General features: G+C 46.0%; 1 protein-coding gene across 4 annotated transcripts in view; it reads left to right on the forward strand.

The window, feature by feature from the left end:
* The window catches only part of LOC137306468 (solute carrier family 22 member 6-A-like), a 42255-nt gene that overhangs the window by 16223 nt on the left and 9286 nt on the right, over window positions 1-16746 (forward strand). For all 4 annotated transcript variants that reach the window (XM_067975707.1, XM_067975706.1, XM_067975708.1 and 1 more), the window contains 5 exons: window positions 2687-2841; window positions 5406-5574; window positions 6753-6876; window positions 8498-8613; window positions 14024-14238. In XM_067975707.1, the coding sequence (XP_067831808.1) occupies window positions 2687-2841; window positions 5406-5574; window positions 6753-6876; window positions 8498-8613; window positions 14024-14238 (779 nt within the window). The remainder of the gene's footprint in view (window positions 1-2686; window positions 2842-5405; window positions 5575-6752; window positions 6877-8497; window positions 8614-14023; window positions 14239-16746) is intronic.

A 16746-nucleotide genomic window follows, 5' to 3' on the forward strand; every position in this document is an offset into this window, starting at 1 on the left:
AGCTAATCTGTTTTTAGTGATGTCGGCTGAGGGATAAATATTGTCCTGGACACTGGGAGCACTCCCCTGCTCCTTTTTGTCCACCTGAGAGGGCAGTTTAGCGTCTCACCCAAAATACAGCACCTCTGACAGTGCAACACTGAAGTGTTAGGCTAGATTATGTGCTCAAGCCTCTGGAGTGGGGCTTAAAGCTATGACCTCCTGCCTCAGAGACGAGAGTGCTACCACTGAGCTAATGCTGATACCCAATTAGGGAATGAATTCTGCGCTTCCTTGTGGTCTTTTTTTCTCTTCTATTCCCCTGGAAGTGCTGGTTCATCCTAGAATCATAGATTGGTTACAGCACAGAAGGAGGCCATTCGGCCCACTGAACCCGTGCCGGCTCTCTGCAAGAGCAATTCAGCTAGTCCCATTCCCCCGCAACCCTGCAAATTATTTCCCTTCAAGCACGTCCCCGGATTATTAGTCCAGGCCTCAGGATTACCAGTCCAGTAACATAACCACTATGCTACCATACCCACTCGCTGCGTGAAAAAGTTTCTCCTCATGTCGCCTTTGGTTCTTTTGCCAATCACCTTAAATCTGTGTCCTCTGGTTCTCGACCCTTCCGCCAATGGGAAGAGTTTCTCTCTATCTACCTTTCTAGACCCCCTCATGATTTTGTACACCTCTATCAAATCTCCTTTCAACATTCTCTGCTCTAAGGAGAACAACCCCAGCTTCTCCAGTCTATCCATGTAACTGAAGTCCCTCAATCCTGGAATCAATCTAGTAAATCTTTTCTGCACCCTTTCTAAGGCCTTCACATCCTTCCTAAAATGCAGTGTCCAGAGTTGGACACAATACTCCAGTTGTGGCCGAACCAGTGTTTTATAAAGGTTCATCATAACCTACTTGCTTTTGTACTTTATGCCTCTATTTATAAAGCCCAGGATCCCGTATACTTTTTTAACCGCTTTCTCAACCTGCCCTGCCACCTTCTGTGTGCACATATACCCCCAAGTCTCTCTGTTCCTGCACCCCCTTTAGAATTGTACCCTTTAGCTTACATTGCTTCTCCTCATTTTTCCGATCAAAATGTATCACTTCGCACTTCTCTGCATTAAATTTCATTTGCCACTTGTCCGCCAATTCCACCAGCCTGTCTATGTCCTCTTGAAGTCTAAGATTAGACTTAGAGGCACAGTTCCAAATGTACCAGCCTAGACAGTCAATGTCAGCAGGGAATTACAGCTGAGCCTGATCTGGTCCTCATTTCACACCTATGTATGTACACTCTGTAGCAGTAGTCATTGGATAGCAAGCAGGAGCAGGAGTCCAGGCTGACCTTTCCCCTCCATTGCCCCAAGGGCATTAAGTCTAATTTCCACCTTGGCTAAGATTAGGTAAATCAATACAGACCAGGGATTGAACCTAGGAACTTTTGGTCTGTATGGTTTGTTGCCACATCAGATAGTCCACTTGTCCACCAAACCTTTGGTAAGTTATTTCCGCTGACTTTGACATCAATGCTGTTCTGCATTTAGCCAGCAGGAGGCAGTCAAACCAATGGGCAAGACACACTGGCCAGGATTCTCCCCCACAGTTCTGCCCAAAACCGGGCAGGATCATGGCAGAGAATGATGGAAAATTTGGGCAGTGATTCCCACCGCTGCATCATCCCCACCACAATTGAGATTTAACTGCCCCTGCCGGGACTTCCACCAGCCGCTCCTTCCTTGCCTGCCGCATGCAGAGGGTTGCTGGTGGATTTTCCGCCACTTACTGCCGCTTCCAGGGGTTGTCATGGGAAGGTGTCAGTAAGCCCTGCGACGAGGTGGTAAAGGCCCGGAGATCCCCCCTTGGTGGGAGAGAGTCTTGTGCCAGCTTCCTCCCCCTCCATATAGACCCCCATGAGGCCTACTCCGATGCCGATCTTCAGGGTACTTCTACCTCTTAACTGCCTCTTCTAGTGCTGCTGTGACAGTCCAGCTGGGATTTTGCAGCCAGGCAATGGTGAACTCCCTCTTGGTAGAGGAAATCCCACCAGAGCCCATCATGCATTAGTGATGAAATCTGACTCTGGATACTACGGTGGTGTTCCTGCCGTGTCAAACGGGCGCATGGACGTCCCACGCTGTCAGAAGACTGCCATTGGGAGACTAATCCTGGTCACTGTGTCAGGCTTCCCTCCACATGTTACTGAAGGCTTGGCATGTGCCTGGGGGCATTTGATTTGGAGCCTGGAGGAGTGGGGGTGGGGGAGGGGAAACTAGAGTACTGAGATTGTGACTGGACTATTGATTGCTGGGAATGGGTATAGTGATGAGATAATGTCTGGAGTGGGTCTGGTGGGGATCACTCAGATTGGAACCTGAGATGACAGAATTGACAGTTTTCATTTCTTGTCTAATTTCTTTAGAAAGCAGGACACTTTGATGTGACCTAATTGAATTTTTCCAGATTGTAAGAAGGTAGCTGACAACGTTTACACAGGCTATTTTGTTCAGTGTGTCAAAGAGATTGAGGGGTTTGGTGAGAAGGAGGGTAGGTAGGTTCAATCTATGAAAAAAAACTTGTTGGGCTGACTGGCTTTTATCTGTTTCGAAAAATTTCATTTTCTAAGGCATTGGGTTGACTGTAATCCAGAGATTCTGCTACAAGCTTAGTCACCGGTTGGTTCTTTTGCATTTCCTCCAATGTTTAGGTTTGGCCGACGGACTGTTCTCTTGTGGTCCCACATGCAGATGGCAATCTCTGGGATATGTGCCGCATTCTCCTCCTCCTTTGCCCTATATTGCTTTTGGAGGTTTGTAACTGGAGTGTCACAGTCAGGGATCACACTCAACATCTTCTCGCTTAGTAAGTATCGGCAGGTGGTAGCACTTTATTCTATTGTCATTGGTGTTTTCTCATTTCTTCAGGGGCTTCAAAGGGAGGCAAATAACACCAATGAATCAGATGGGCGAATGCTCACCCTCCCCTGGCTGGTGCGTGGGTTATCTGTTCCAGCAATACTGTGACATCAGGCATTTGGCCTACAGAAGTGGTAGTCCACCCCTTCCATTGGCAGACTTGCTGCTCCGTGTGCCTCTGGGCCTCCACTGGTGGCCTGCCTGGCTGTGGGATGTTGAATGAGCTGGGATTTGTGGCTATTCTCAATCTTTTTCTATAAATGTGGCAAGGGAATGCTATTAGGAGGAAGGGCTCTCCCAGTTTCCATACAGCAAGTGAAAGGTAAGAACTACTAAGCTTATAGTCTTAATTCCTGCCTAGTGGGAGGTGCCTGGCATCCACTTGGCCACTGTCTGCAGCAGCTTGACTTAAATCCGGAGCTCACTGTGTGGGAAATTGCAGGTGTAGACCTATGCCGCATTATTCTGTGGTGCAGCATTCCTAAGAGTGGCCCTCAAGCAAGGCATTGGTTGGGAATGTGTTTTTTGCATTTTCGGAGGATGGATGGACCAATGGTGGGAATGTGGGGGCGGGACAAATAGAGGTGGGAGGTCATGTGATGAATCCTCCAGGAATGCACCCAACCAGAGTGGTCAACCCTACCTTCAACTAAAACTCGGTAACAATGGCCTAGCCTGCTGATTTAATAATATCATCACTAACAAAGTACTGAACATTAACAGGAAAGCAGAACAATTTAAGGGTCACCATGCTACGATTTGACAATGGGGTCTGCAACTCTGATCTTCCAGTGAGTTCCTGCTCCCCAGTTCTTTTGCTTTTGGAGAGAAGGAAGCTAAGCGCCTATTCACAAAGGAGAGGAAATATTGGAGGGACAGCAATCCCTAGCTGACTCCTACTGGCCAGCTTAGGAGTGGAAATGGCAGTGTCTGGCAGCAAGTCACTTGACTGGTTTTTGCAACCAAAGGTGGTTCAAAACATGAGGAGACTGGGGATAAGATTGAGATCCAGGTTGGCAGAAGATTTTTTAAAAATACAATCTGGTGGATTAATTATTTTGTTGACACCCTCTACATTACTCACATGCTATTTGTTGGTCATAAAATCAAACAGGGGCATTTTTGAGAATCACTCAGGAATGTTTTGGAATGCTCCACTGAGCGGTAATGTGTTAGAGGTCTGTGACCATAATTTCTCACATGGTGTGATCCATACAACGATAGGGAGTTGCTGAGGACTCTGTTGCATGTGCTGTGAATTCTGGAATAGCCACTGGCTTCTAATAGCGTTCCCTTGTTTTCTTTCATGTGACAGCTCTGGGAACATCACAGAGCCAAGTGAGCTACAATTACAGAGGTCTAGATACGCATGGAGCAGCTACTGTGCGTTAGAGTCCTCACTCGCCGTTCCTCCAATTCTGTTTTTTCCCCGTTCCCTCTGCTCCACCATTGGAGGCCAATCTTTCAGTCATTACATTCCTGCTCCTGGAAACCCAGCATTAATCTGGGCTCAGAATTAGAGAAACTTACGGCACAGAAGGAGGGCATTTGGCCTATCGTGTCTGTGCCGGCTGAAAAAGAGCTATTCAGCCTTATTCCACTTTCCAGCACTTGGTCAAAGTTTGCGCACAGCAAGTTCCCATAATCAGCAGTGAGAGAAATGACCAGATCATCTGTTTTTTAGTGGTGTTGGTTGAGGGATAAACATTGTCAGGACACCAGCGACAACTCCCTGCCCTTCTTTGAAATAATGGCGGTGGGATCTTTTACGTCCACCTGAGACGGCATCCAAAAGACACCACCTCCAACATTGCAGCGCTCCCTCAGTACTGGCACTGGGGAGTGTCAGCCTAGACATTTTGGGCTCGAGTCTCCAGAGTAGGACTCAAACCCACGATCTTCTGACTCAAAAGTGAGAGTGCTACTCACTGAGCCACAGCTGATATTGAAGTCATCGGGCTTCTTTTAAATATTCTTTTGCATCTGTACAAAGTACGACACTTTAAAGTGTGACATCAGGAGTTTGTCGGGCAGCTCATCTCAAGATATTTATACCTTTATATATATTCTTTTTTTAAATAGACATGGGGGAAGTGGACTCTTTAACAGTGGCTGGCACAAATTCTTAAAGGCACAATATCTTATTGAAAAGCCTTGGGGTAATCAGAGCCCATTGTGCAGGACACCAGAGAGCTTAAAGAAAGAAAAAGAGAAGATGGAGTGGATCCTGAGGTATTGACTAGGTGATGCCAACTTGAGTTTGAAAAGTGACAGACCATAGGAGGAAGGGAAGACTGAGGAGGAAGTCAATTCTGTTATTTTGAAGTTCTGGGAAATATAGCCGTTCATATCAATACTGGGAGTGTTAGAGGACACTTTCAGAAGAGAAAGGGGAAGAGAGAAATTTGGAGAGAGAAAATAGTGGGGGGAAATTGTAAACTGAGCATATAATGTTGGAAGCTCTGGAGCCAGAAGAGCACTGATTTGTGTTTATTTTATTATTGTTTCCAGCTGTCGAGTGGACTCCTACTAACATGCGGACGCTAATTTCAACCATAAACGGATACAGTTACACCAGCGGTCAGCTGCTCTTGGCTGGTCTAGCATATGGAATCCGAGACTGGCGTTGGCTTCAGTTTACAGTGTCTGCTCCTTATTTCATCTTCTTCCTTTACTCGTGGTAAAGTCATGGTCTAGTCTCTCTGTATTCTGTCTACAGCTTCTCTGTAGCGCCAGTTTTGGGGGGCACTGTGTGAGAGTATTACATAGTGGACGTGGGGATTACAGAAAGAGCCATTGTGCAGAGGGTGCTGGGAACACAAGAAAAGTCAGAGATGAGAAAAGACCACTTGGCCCATTGAAGCTCAGCCATCTTGTACAATAACTCTTCCATCATAGCATTCAGTTGCACTCTAAATAACCCCATAGGTATCTCTGATCATCCATGTCTATTCATGGGCTTACAACCTTGAATCTTCCTCTTAGCTAGATATTAATGCAATTAATGGCTCAGTGACGGCACTCTCTTCTCTGAGTCAGAAGTTTGGGGATTCAAGCTCCATTCCAGAACTACGTAAGACATTCCATTGCAGTACTGATGGAGTCCTACATTTGTCTTTCAGATGAGATATTAAACTGAGGCCCCATCCATCTCTTCAGGTGGATGTAAAAGATCCTGGGGTACGATTTAAAGAAGAGAATGGGAGTTCTCCTGCTGTCCTGTCCACAATTTATCCCTCAACCAATACCACCAAAAACAGATTAATCTACAGCTGATTGTGTGATCTTGTCATGTGCAAGTTGGCTGACGTGACTACACTTCAAAATAATTCACTGGTTGTGAGGTGCTTTGGCATGTGAAAGGTGCTACATAAGTTCAAATTCTTTCTTTAAATTAACACACTTTAAATGCTCTTAGGGAAGGCAAGGTAAAGAATCAACCGAAATGCAGAACTTTTCAGGAAATAATGTCACTTGTAACTTCATGTGCCTTTTGGTCAAAGTGCTGAAGCTGCATGTTATTTGTATGTAAAAGTGGAAGATCATCTTCAGCTAGAGAGAGAGGCATGTTGGAGACTTGAAGGACTTGTTGAAGGAAATGCTTGACTCTAATCTTCTCCCCCTGAAGATGAATGGCCTCCAACCACAGATAGGGAACTTTGCAAGTGGAGGGCTGTAAACATGAACACATGGCCCACCATTTTTTGAGTGGGCAGATTGGTCCTCTAGTCTGCTGCACCACATTTCTTCAGTTATTTTCCCCCTCCGACGTAAAGGTACGGACAAGGTAAGATGGGCTGACTATCTGGTTATCTGTTGTTGAAGGGTCATTCCTAATAATCCTGGTCCTTCTCACAGGTGGTTCCCAGAATCAGCTCGTTGGCTCATCCTGAACAACAAGACTGATGTAGCTCTGAAACAGCTCAAAAGAGTGGCAAAATTAAACGGCAAGGAGGCAGAAGGGAATAAACTCACCACCACGGTAAGCAGCGGAAAATGCCGAACATTGACTCTCCTCCGTGGATGTGTAATTTCTAGTCATTGTTACCAGTTTCTTAATTTCTTTTTAGATTCACAATCACTATCTAAAAATCTTCCTTTTCTAATTCCCTCCAACTGTCCAGTTTGATGCTGCAATAGTAGATCTTTATTGCACTTTCTCTCACCTCTGGCCTCCAACTTCTTTCCATCTCAACCCTTGTCTTACTCCATTTCATAACAACTCAAATGACATTCATCCTCTGAACTTTCCTCTATTGTTCTTTCTAAGCTTCAAATATTGTACACCAGTTTTCATGCTCTTCCTCCTCCCTGTATCATCACTGGGTTGAAATCAAGGCTTGTTATACCATCTTCTACTCTAATTCATTCTTTTTTAGGCCCTCAAAACTGGATCTTCCCATCTTCCTACAATCTACACGTCCTTAAACCCCAAGCTCGGCATTATCTAATCACTACATCCTGATTTTCATGTTCTTCCTTACTACTCTTTTCAAATTTGGCAGTGCCACTCCATATTGGCCTTGGTTCTTCACCCAGATTTCTCAATAAAAAAGCTCGTTCTTCAACGTGGCTCTATTTTTGGTAAGCGTTCCCTGGCTGCAGCTAAGTCTCTCCTAAAGCAAAACCTTCTCAAGTTCCGTTAGTTGTATCTTTGTAGTGTTCTCACCAGCCTGCACTGTGAGAATTGTGCCAAGTCTTGTGAGAAATAAGGGTGATATTCAAAGCCTGGAAGTGGTACAGAGAAGATCCCAAATGCTGATCACTGGCATTGGAGGGTTGAGTAATGAGGAAAGACTGGAGGAAATTGGGATATTCAACCTCAAAAAGAGGCAACTCAGAGAGGACCTCATTGCGATATTTAAAATAGTAAATGGTTATATTCAGAACACTAACTAAAATTAAACCATGACAGTAGGACAAGGAAGTTCAGATTCAAACTAATGAAAGGCAAACTTGGGACTGATGTTGCGATGTTTGTGATCAACTTCTGAAACAGACTTTAAGCACAGATTGGGAGGAAGCAAAAACCCTGGAGTCATTTATAAATCAGCTTGTTGCTGTGACAGAGGGACTGTAGGTTTTTTATGGATGGATGAGCTTAGATGAGCTGAATGTCCTTCCTCATCCGTAACTATCTGCTGATCTTGTGAGAGATCAGATTCTTAAGCAGGCCAAGTCAGAGGCATCATGCACTGAAGATGAACTGTTCACAAGATCACATGATAATCTAGGATGAAGAAGGCTCTTTGGGCCCTTGGATCTTACCCTCTCACTACAGTAACTCTACCATCTTCCCATTACCGCATCTAGCTGGCTCTTAAACTAGTCCAATGTCCTAGCCTCAACCAACTTCCTGGCAATCGGTCCCAGCTCTTGACCACTCTCTGTGTAAATACATACATTGTGACATCTATCTCACATTTGCCCGTGACATCCCTGACCCTGTGCCCTCATCCTAGTGTCCTGGCGTATCTGAAAGTATTGCTTGGATTGACATCTCCACGAGGCCCCGTCTGAGACATCTCTTTTGGAGGCTGATGAGCCGCAGCTTATCAAGTTCAGTGCTTTGGTGTGTAATATCATTGTGTGTTTTCCCACAGATTCTCAAATCCAGAATGGAGAAAGAGCTGTCAAATACCAAGAAAAACTATGGTATGATGGATCTCTTCCGGACCCCGGTCATGCGCAAAAATATTTGCTGTAGCATGTGTGTTTGGTAAGTCATTGTAAAATCAGATTTGAAATATGCTCTTGTCAGTATCAGGCCCATGGTACTACCAGAATCATGGGGCACTAGTATGGGCTGCTTGAGATCATGCATTGTGCTGCAGCTGGTGGGGATGGGGAGAATAGTCTCTATCACCTTACCCTCTAGCTGGAGGCTGGGCAGACCAGGACCAACACCTTGTCCTCTCGCTGGGAGGGTGAGATGGTCTAATCAACGACTTCTTGTTGGTTAAATGCCATGCAGCTTCAAGATTGGTGAAGAAGTTAATCAGGCGTCATCAGATCTCAACATCAATCCCAGTGTTATGGGGAGAGAGTAGGGCAGTGGGATAAATATTGGATTGCTCCAGTGAAGAGCGGGTACAGATACAAACATACGAAATTAACGGGCAGGAAAAGACCAGCTGGTCCATCAAGTTAAACACTTCTTCCCTTCCCCGACCTCCCACCGTCACACCCACCCCCACAGCCATGTAATCTCCTGGAAGAGGCAAAAACCAGAAAAAATCCAGTGCCAATAAGAGAAAAAAACTCTGTAAAATTCCTTTCCGACCCCCTCAGATGATTGAAACCAGTCCAGGAGATCACGTGGACCAAGTGTTATCTATAAAGACACTTACCTTCTATATGATGCAATCTCTACCCTGGTCAGGAACCGGTCCAGCTCCCTCTCAAAAGCATACAGAGAGTCACCCACCACACCAACAGGCAATGTATTCCAGAGGCTCACAATTCTCTGGGAAAAGAAGTACCATCCAATATCCAGCCTATTCCTATTCTTACATAGTTTAAACTCATGTCCCCTGGTCCTCCCCCACCTGTTAAAATTGATTAATTTATCAATTTTTAAAATTCGTTCATGGGATGTGGGCGTCGCTGGCGAGGCCGGCATTTATTGCCCATCCCTAATTGCCCCTTGAGAAGGTGGTGGTGGTGAGCCGCCTTCTTGAACCGCTGCAGTCCATATGGTGAAGGTTCTCCCAGAGTGCTGTTTGGAAGGGAGTTCAGGATTTTGACCCAGCGACGATGAAGGAACGGCGATATGTTTCCAAGTTGGGATGGTGTGTGACTTGGAGGGGAACGTGCAGATGGTGTTGTTCCCATGTACCTGCTGCTTTTTGTCCTTCTAGGTGGAAGAGGTCGTGGGTTTGGGAGGTGCTGTTGAAGCAGCCTTGGCGAGTTGCTGCAGTGCATCCTGTGGATGGTACACATTGCAGCCACAGTGCGCCGGTGGTGAAGGGAGTGAATGTTTAGGGTGGTGGATGGGGTGCCAATCAAGTGGGCTGCTTTGTCCTGGATGGTGTCGAGCTTCTTGAGTGTTGTTGGAGCTGCACTCATTCAAGCAAGTGGAGAGTATTCCATCACACTCCTGACTTGTGCCTTGTAGATGGTGGAAAGGCTTTGGGGAGTCAGGAGGTGAGTCACTCGCCGCAGAATACCCAGCCTCTGACCTGCTCTTGTAGCCACAGTATTTATATGGCTGGTGCAGTTAGGTTTCTGGTCAATGGTGACCCCCAGGATGTTGATGGTGGGGGATTCAGCGATGGTAATGCCGTTGAATGTCAAGGGGAGGTGGTTAGACTCTCTCTTGTTAGAAATGGTCATTGCCTGGCACTTGTCTTGCGCGAATGTTACTTGCCACTTATCAGCCCAAGCCTGGATGTGGTCCAGGTCTTGCTGCATGCAGGCCTGGATGTGGTCCAGGTCTTGCTGCATGCAGGCTCGGACTGCTTCATTATTTGAGGGGTTGCGAATGGAACTGAATACTGTACAATCATCAGCGAACATCCCCATTTCTGACCTTATGATGGAGGGAAGGTCATTGATGAGCAGCTGAAGATGGTTGGGCCTAGGACACTGCCCTGAGGAACTCCTGCAGCAATGTCTTGGGGCTGAGATGATTGGCCTCCAATAACCACTACCATCTTCCTTTGTGCTCGGTATGACTCCAGCCACTGGAGAGTTTTCCCCCTGATTCCCATTGACTTTAATTTTATTTGGGCTCCTTGGTGCCATGCTCGGTCAAATGCTGCCTTGATGTCCAGGGCAGTCACTCTCACCTCACCTCTGGAATTCCGCTCTTTTGTCCATGTTTGGACCAAGGCTGTAATGAGGTCTGGAGCCGAGTGGTCCTGGCGGAACCCAAACTGAGCATTGGTGAGCAGGTTATTGGTGAGTAAGTGCCACTTGATAGCACTGTCGACGACACCTTCCATCGCTTTGCTGATGATCGAGAGTAGACTGATGGGGCGGTAATTGGCTGGATTGGATTTGTCTTGCTTTTTGTGAACAGGACATACCTGGGCACTTTTCCACATTGTCGGGTAGATGCCAGTGTTGTAGCTGTACTGGAACAGTTTGGCTAGAGGCGCACCAATTCTGGAGCACATGTCTTCAGCACTACAGCCGGGATGTTGTCGGGGCCCATAGGCTTTGCTGTATCCAGTGCACTCAGCCGTTTCTTGATATCACGTGGAGTGAATTGAATTGGCTGAAGGCTGGCGTCTGTGATGGTGGGGATATCGGGAGGAGGCCGTGATGGATCATCCACTCGGCACTTCTGGCTGAAGATGGTTGCAAACGCTTCAGCCTTGTCTTTTGCACTCACGTGCTGGACTCCGCCATCATTGAGGATGGGGATGTTTGCAGAGCCTCCTCCTCCCGTTAGTTGTTTAATTGTCCACCACCATTCACGACTGGATGTGGCAGGACTGCAGAGCTTTGATCTGATCCGTTGGTTGTGGAATCACATAGCTCTGTGTATAGCATGTTGCTTCCGCTGTTCAGCATGCATGTAGTCCTGAGTTGTCGCTTCACCAGGTTGGCACCTCATTTTTAGGTACGCCTGGTGCTGCTCCTGGCATGCTCTTCTGCACTCCTCATTGAACCAGGGTTGATCCCCTGGCTTGTTGGTAATGGTAGAGTGAGGAATATGCCGGGCCATGAGGTTACAGATTGTGCTGGAATACAATTCTGCTGCTGATGGCCCACAGTGCCTCATGGTATGCCCAGTTTTGAGCTGCTAGATCTGTTCTGAATCTATCCCATTTAGCACGGTGGTAGTGCCACACAACATGTTGGATGGTGTCCTCAGTGTGAAGACGGGACTTCGTCTCCACGAGGACTGTGCGTTGGTCACTCCTACTGATACCGTCATGGACAGATGCATTTGCGACAGGTAGATTGGCAAGGACGAGGTCAAGTAAGTTTTTCCCTCTTGTTGGTTCGTTCACTACCTGCCACAGGCCCAGTCTGGCAGGTACGTCCTTCAGGACTCGGTCAGTAATGGTGCTACCGAGCCACTCTTGGTGATGGACATTGAAGTCCCCCACCCAGAATACATTCTGTGCCCTTGCCCATTCAGTGCTTCCTCCAAGTGGTGTTCAACATGGAGGAGGACTGATTCATCAGCTGAGGGAGGACAGTAGGTGGTATCCTTGCCCCTGTTTCACCTGCTGCCATAAGATCCAGAGTCAATGTTGAAGACTCTCAGTGCCACTCCCTCCTGACTGTGTATCACTGTACCACCACCTCTGGTTGGTCTGTCCTCACCAGTGGGACAGGACATTCCCTGGGATGGTGATGGAGGAGTCTGGGACATTGGCTGAAAGGTATGATTCTTTGAGTACGGCTCGGTCAGGCTGTTGCTTGACCCGTCTGTGGGACAGCTCTCCCAATTTTGGCACAAGGCCCCAGATGTTGGTGAGGAGGACTTTGCAGGGTCGACTGGGCTCGGTTTGCCTTCGTCGTGTCTGGTGCCTAGTGGTCCATCTGAGTTTTATTCTTATTATGACTTTTTTTTTTAAAGTGAGATTTTACAACTGAGTGGCTTGCTAGGCCATTTCAGAGGGCAATTAAGAATCAACCACATTGCTGTGGGTCTGGAGTCACATTTCAGTCAGGCTAGCAGGTTTCCTTTCCTGAAGGGCATCAGTGAACCAGATGGGTTTTTAACAACAATCTGATAGTTTCATGGTCACTATTATTGATATTAGTATTTTAATTTCAGATTTTATTTAATTAATTGAAATTAAATTCACCAGCTGCCGTGGTAGGATTTGAACTCACGACCTGCAGATTACTAGTCCCGTAACATAACCACTATGCTATCAGCCCTTTACTTATTTTATAGACCTCTATCAGGTCACCTTTAAGTCCAAGCTGCTCTAAAGTAACTAGACCAAGGTCCTTGAGTCTTGTTGCTCTCCTCTGGACCTTTTCCAAAGCCTCTATATCATCCACCATGTTGGGGGGGGGGGTGGACCAAAACTGAGCACAGTACTCTCGATGCGGTATGACCAGCGACCTGTATAGTGTTAAAATGGTGTCCTTTGATTTGTATTGAATAGTTCTATTACTGTAACTCAATGCCTTGTTAGCTTTAGCTACAGTTTCTCTTCATTGGTCATGAACCTTTAGTGATCTGTGCATAATAACACCAAGATCTTTTTGTAGCTCAGCCTCTTTCAATATTGTTCCCTGCAAATGATACATGTATTCTGTGTTGGCCCTATCAACATGCATAACACTACATTTATCTTAATGAAATGCCATTTCATAGAATCATAGAATGGTTACTGCACAGAAGGAGACAATTCGGCCCATTGAGCCCATGCTGGCTCTTTGTAAGAGCAATCCAGTTAGTCTTCTTCACTCGCTTTTTCCCCGCAGCCCTGCAATTATTTTCCCTTCAAGTATTTATCCAATTCCATTTTGAAAGCCACAACTGAATCTGCTTCCATCACTCTTTCAGGCAGCACATTCCAGATCATAACTACTTGCTGCGTTAAAAGGTTTTTCCTCATGTCGCCTATGGTTCTTTTGTCAATTTGTGGCCCACTCCCCTAGCACATCTAAATCTTTTTGGATTTGATTGCACTCCCCTACCGTCTTAACCCTTGCACGGATTTTGGTGTCATCTGCAAACTTACTTACCATACTCCCAACATCACTGTCCAGGTCATTAATAAAGACCGTGAAGAGTAGTGGGTTCAGGATCGATCCCAGGGGAACACCACTAGTACGAATGGGGCAAATGGCCTTCTTTAGTGCTATATACGAACATGGTTCTATCCCTTAAAGAGAGAACGCAGTACTTACACACAATGTTACCTCTATTAGTTCAGAGAAGTTATGAAATTCATGCATCCCAAAGAACAGAAAACCCCTGGTCCTGACCTCATCAATCTGGTTGGGAGTCATGCATTCAATTGCTTGACCTACCTGGATACCCAGACCTAGATCAAACAGTATTTCAGCCAATCGCCTTTCAGCATGAATATAAACAGGAAACAAAGCTCCAAACAATTGTCGATGTTACTTTGCTTTCATTCCAACATGTTGGAACAGCTGGAAACACGAAATAAAACAAGTGCTTTACTTCCTCTTTATTCAAACAGGTTTGCAGCCAGTTTTGGTTATTATGGACTGGCAATGGATCTGCAAGGCTTTGGCGTCGATATTTACCTACTCCAGGTCATTTTTGGAATAGTTGATATTCCGGCAAAGACTATTGCTATTGTCTCTATGAGTTTCATTGGCCGGCGCTGGACCCTAGGATCAAGCCTTATCTTGGCAGGACTCATTACATTGACAAACATTTTTGTTCCGCCAGGTGGGTGTACTTATTTTGGCATTCATACCCGTTCCCCCATGTTGACACATGTGACCTTCAGTTGAGGTTCAGGTCACACGTTAAGCCACCATAAGAATTGTTAAGAACTAGAAAAGGTCATTCGGCCCAACAAGCCCATCTCCTTTTGACTGACCTCAACCTCTGTACCACATCCCTAAATGTTTTCTCTCTCTAGAAACACATCAGTCTATATTTACCAACCAGAGCTCGCCATAACTATAAAATAGTCACTAATGAATCCAACAGGGAATTCAGGAGAAACTTCTTTACCCAGAGAGTGGTGAGAATGTGGAACTCGCTACCACAAAGAGTAGTTGAGGCGAATAGCATAGATGCATTTAAGGGGAAGCCAGATAAACACCTGAGGGAGAAAGGAGTAGAAGGATAAGCTGAGTTAGATGAAGTAGGGAGGGAGGAGGCTCGTCTGGAGCATTAACACCAGCATGGACCTGTTCGGCTGAATGACCTGTTTCTGTGCTGTACATTCTATGTATGTATTAGCCCATTTATTCTGAACAGGTTAACGGCTGCATTAAAATAAAGCCAATTGCAAAATCTAGATTATCCAATCTATCCTTTTCTTTAATTGAGAGAGCTGGCTAAAGAGCCAAGAGTTACTGCCGGACCATGCTAAAGTTAAAAAGTAGAGAAGAGGATGAGCTGACAAGGTGGGACTTGTACAAGTCGGACGGGTTGCACCTGAACCAGAGCGGGACAAATATCCTTGCGGGGAGGTTTGCTAGCACTGTTGGGGGGGGTTTAAACTAACTTGGCAGGGGGATGGGATACAGAGTGGAGCTACAATAGGGGGTGATGTGCAGCCAAATATAGAGAAAAAAACAAGTCAGCTTGGAAGACAGGGCAAATATGTGAGGGCAAGGCTGGATGGCATCTATTTTAATGCAAGGAGTCTTGCGAATAAGGTGGATGAACTGAAGGTGTTGATAAACACATGGGAGTATGATATTGTTGCTGTCACAGAGACATGGTTGAGGGAGGGGCAAGACTGGCAGCTCAATATTCCGGGGTACAGAATCTTCAGGCGAGACAGAGGGGGAGGTATAAGAGGAGGGGGGGGTCGCAATATTAATTAAATAATCAATTACTGCCATAAGGAGGGATGATATATTAGCAGGTTCCTCTAATGAGGCCATATGGGTGGAGCTTAAAAACAAAAAGGGGGCAAGCACTTTGATGGGAGTGTACTATAGGCCCCCAAACAGTCAGGGGGAGATAGAGGAACAGATATGTAGGCAAATCTCAGAAAATTGTGCAAATAATAGGGTAATAATAGTGGGGGATTTCAACTTCCCCAATATTAACTGGGATACTCAGAGTGTAAAAGGCTTAGAGGGTACAAAATTCTTAACGTGCATCCAGGAGAGCTTTTTGAGCCAGCATGTAGAAAGTCCTACAAGAGAGGGGGCGGTACTGGACCTAATTCTAGGGAATGTGGCCGGCCAAGTGGAAGAAGTGCTAGTAGGTGAGCACTTTGGTGACAGTGACCATAATTCGGTGAGATTTAAGGTGGTCATGGAAAAAGATAGGGAGGGGCCGGAAATAAAGGTTCTAAATTGGGGGAAGGCCGATTTTAATAGGATAAGGCAGGATCTGGACAAAATGGACTGGGATCAGCTGCTTGTAGGAAAATCCGCATCGGAGCAATGGGAGTCTTTCAGAAGGGAGATTGAGACCATACAATGGCAACATGTTCCCGTAAAGGTCAAGGGTGGTTCCAAGAACTCCAGGGAACCTTGGATGTCAGGGGATACACGAGAATGGATTAGGAAAAAAAGGAGGGCTTTTGGCAGATACAAAAGGCTAAAGACGGAGGAAGCCCTAGAGGAGTACAAAAAGTGCAGGGGGATACTTAAAAAAGAAATTAGGAGATCAAGGAGGGGCCATGAAATAACACTGGCGAGCAAAATAAAGGAAAATCCTAAGATGTTTTATCAGTATATAGGGCCCATTAGGGACAAAAATGGCAATCTGTGTGTGGAGCCGACAGATGTAGGAGGGGTTCTAAATGAATTTTTTGCATCTGTTTTCACTATGGAGAAGGACGATGTAGACATAGAAATACGGCAGGGGGACTGTGATATACTCGAACATATTAACATCAAGCGGGAGGAGGTATTGACGGTTTTAGCAGGCCTAAAAATGGATAAATCCCCAGGCCCGGACGAAATGTATCCCAGGCTACTGTGTGAGGCAAAGAAGGAGATTGCGGGGGCTCTAACACATATATTCAGAACCTCTCTGGCCACAGGGGATGTGCCAGAGGACTGGAGAACCGCTAATGTAGTACCATTATTCAAGAAGGGGAGTAGGGAAAAACCGGGGAACTACAGGCCAGTGAGCCTAACATCAGTGGTAGGAAAATTATTGGAAAAAATTCTGAAGGACAAAATTAGTCTCCACATGGAGAAGCAAGGATTAATCAGGGATAGTCAACATGGCTTTGTCAAGGGAAGATCATGTCTGACT

This window comes from Heptranchias perlo, chromosome 43 (genome assembly GCF_035084215.1).
Source record: "Heptranchias perlo isolate sHepPer1 chromosome 43, sHepPer1.hap1, whole genome shotgun sequence".
NCBI classification, from domain to species: Eukaryota; Metazoa; Chordata; class Chondrichthyes; order Hexanchiformes; family Hexanchidae; genus Heptranchias; species Heptranchias perlo.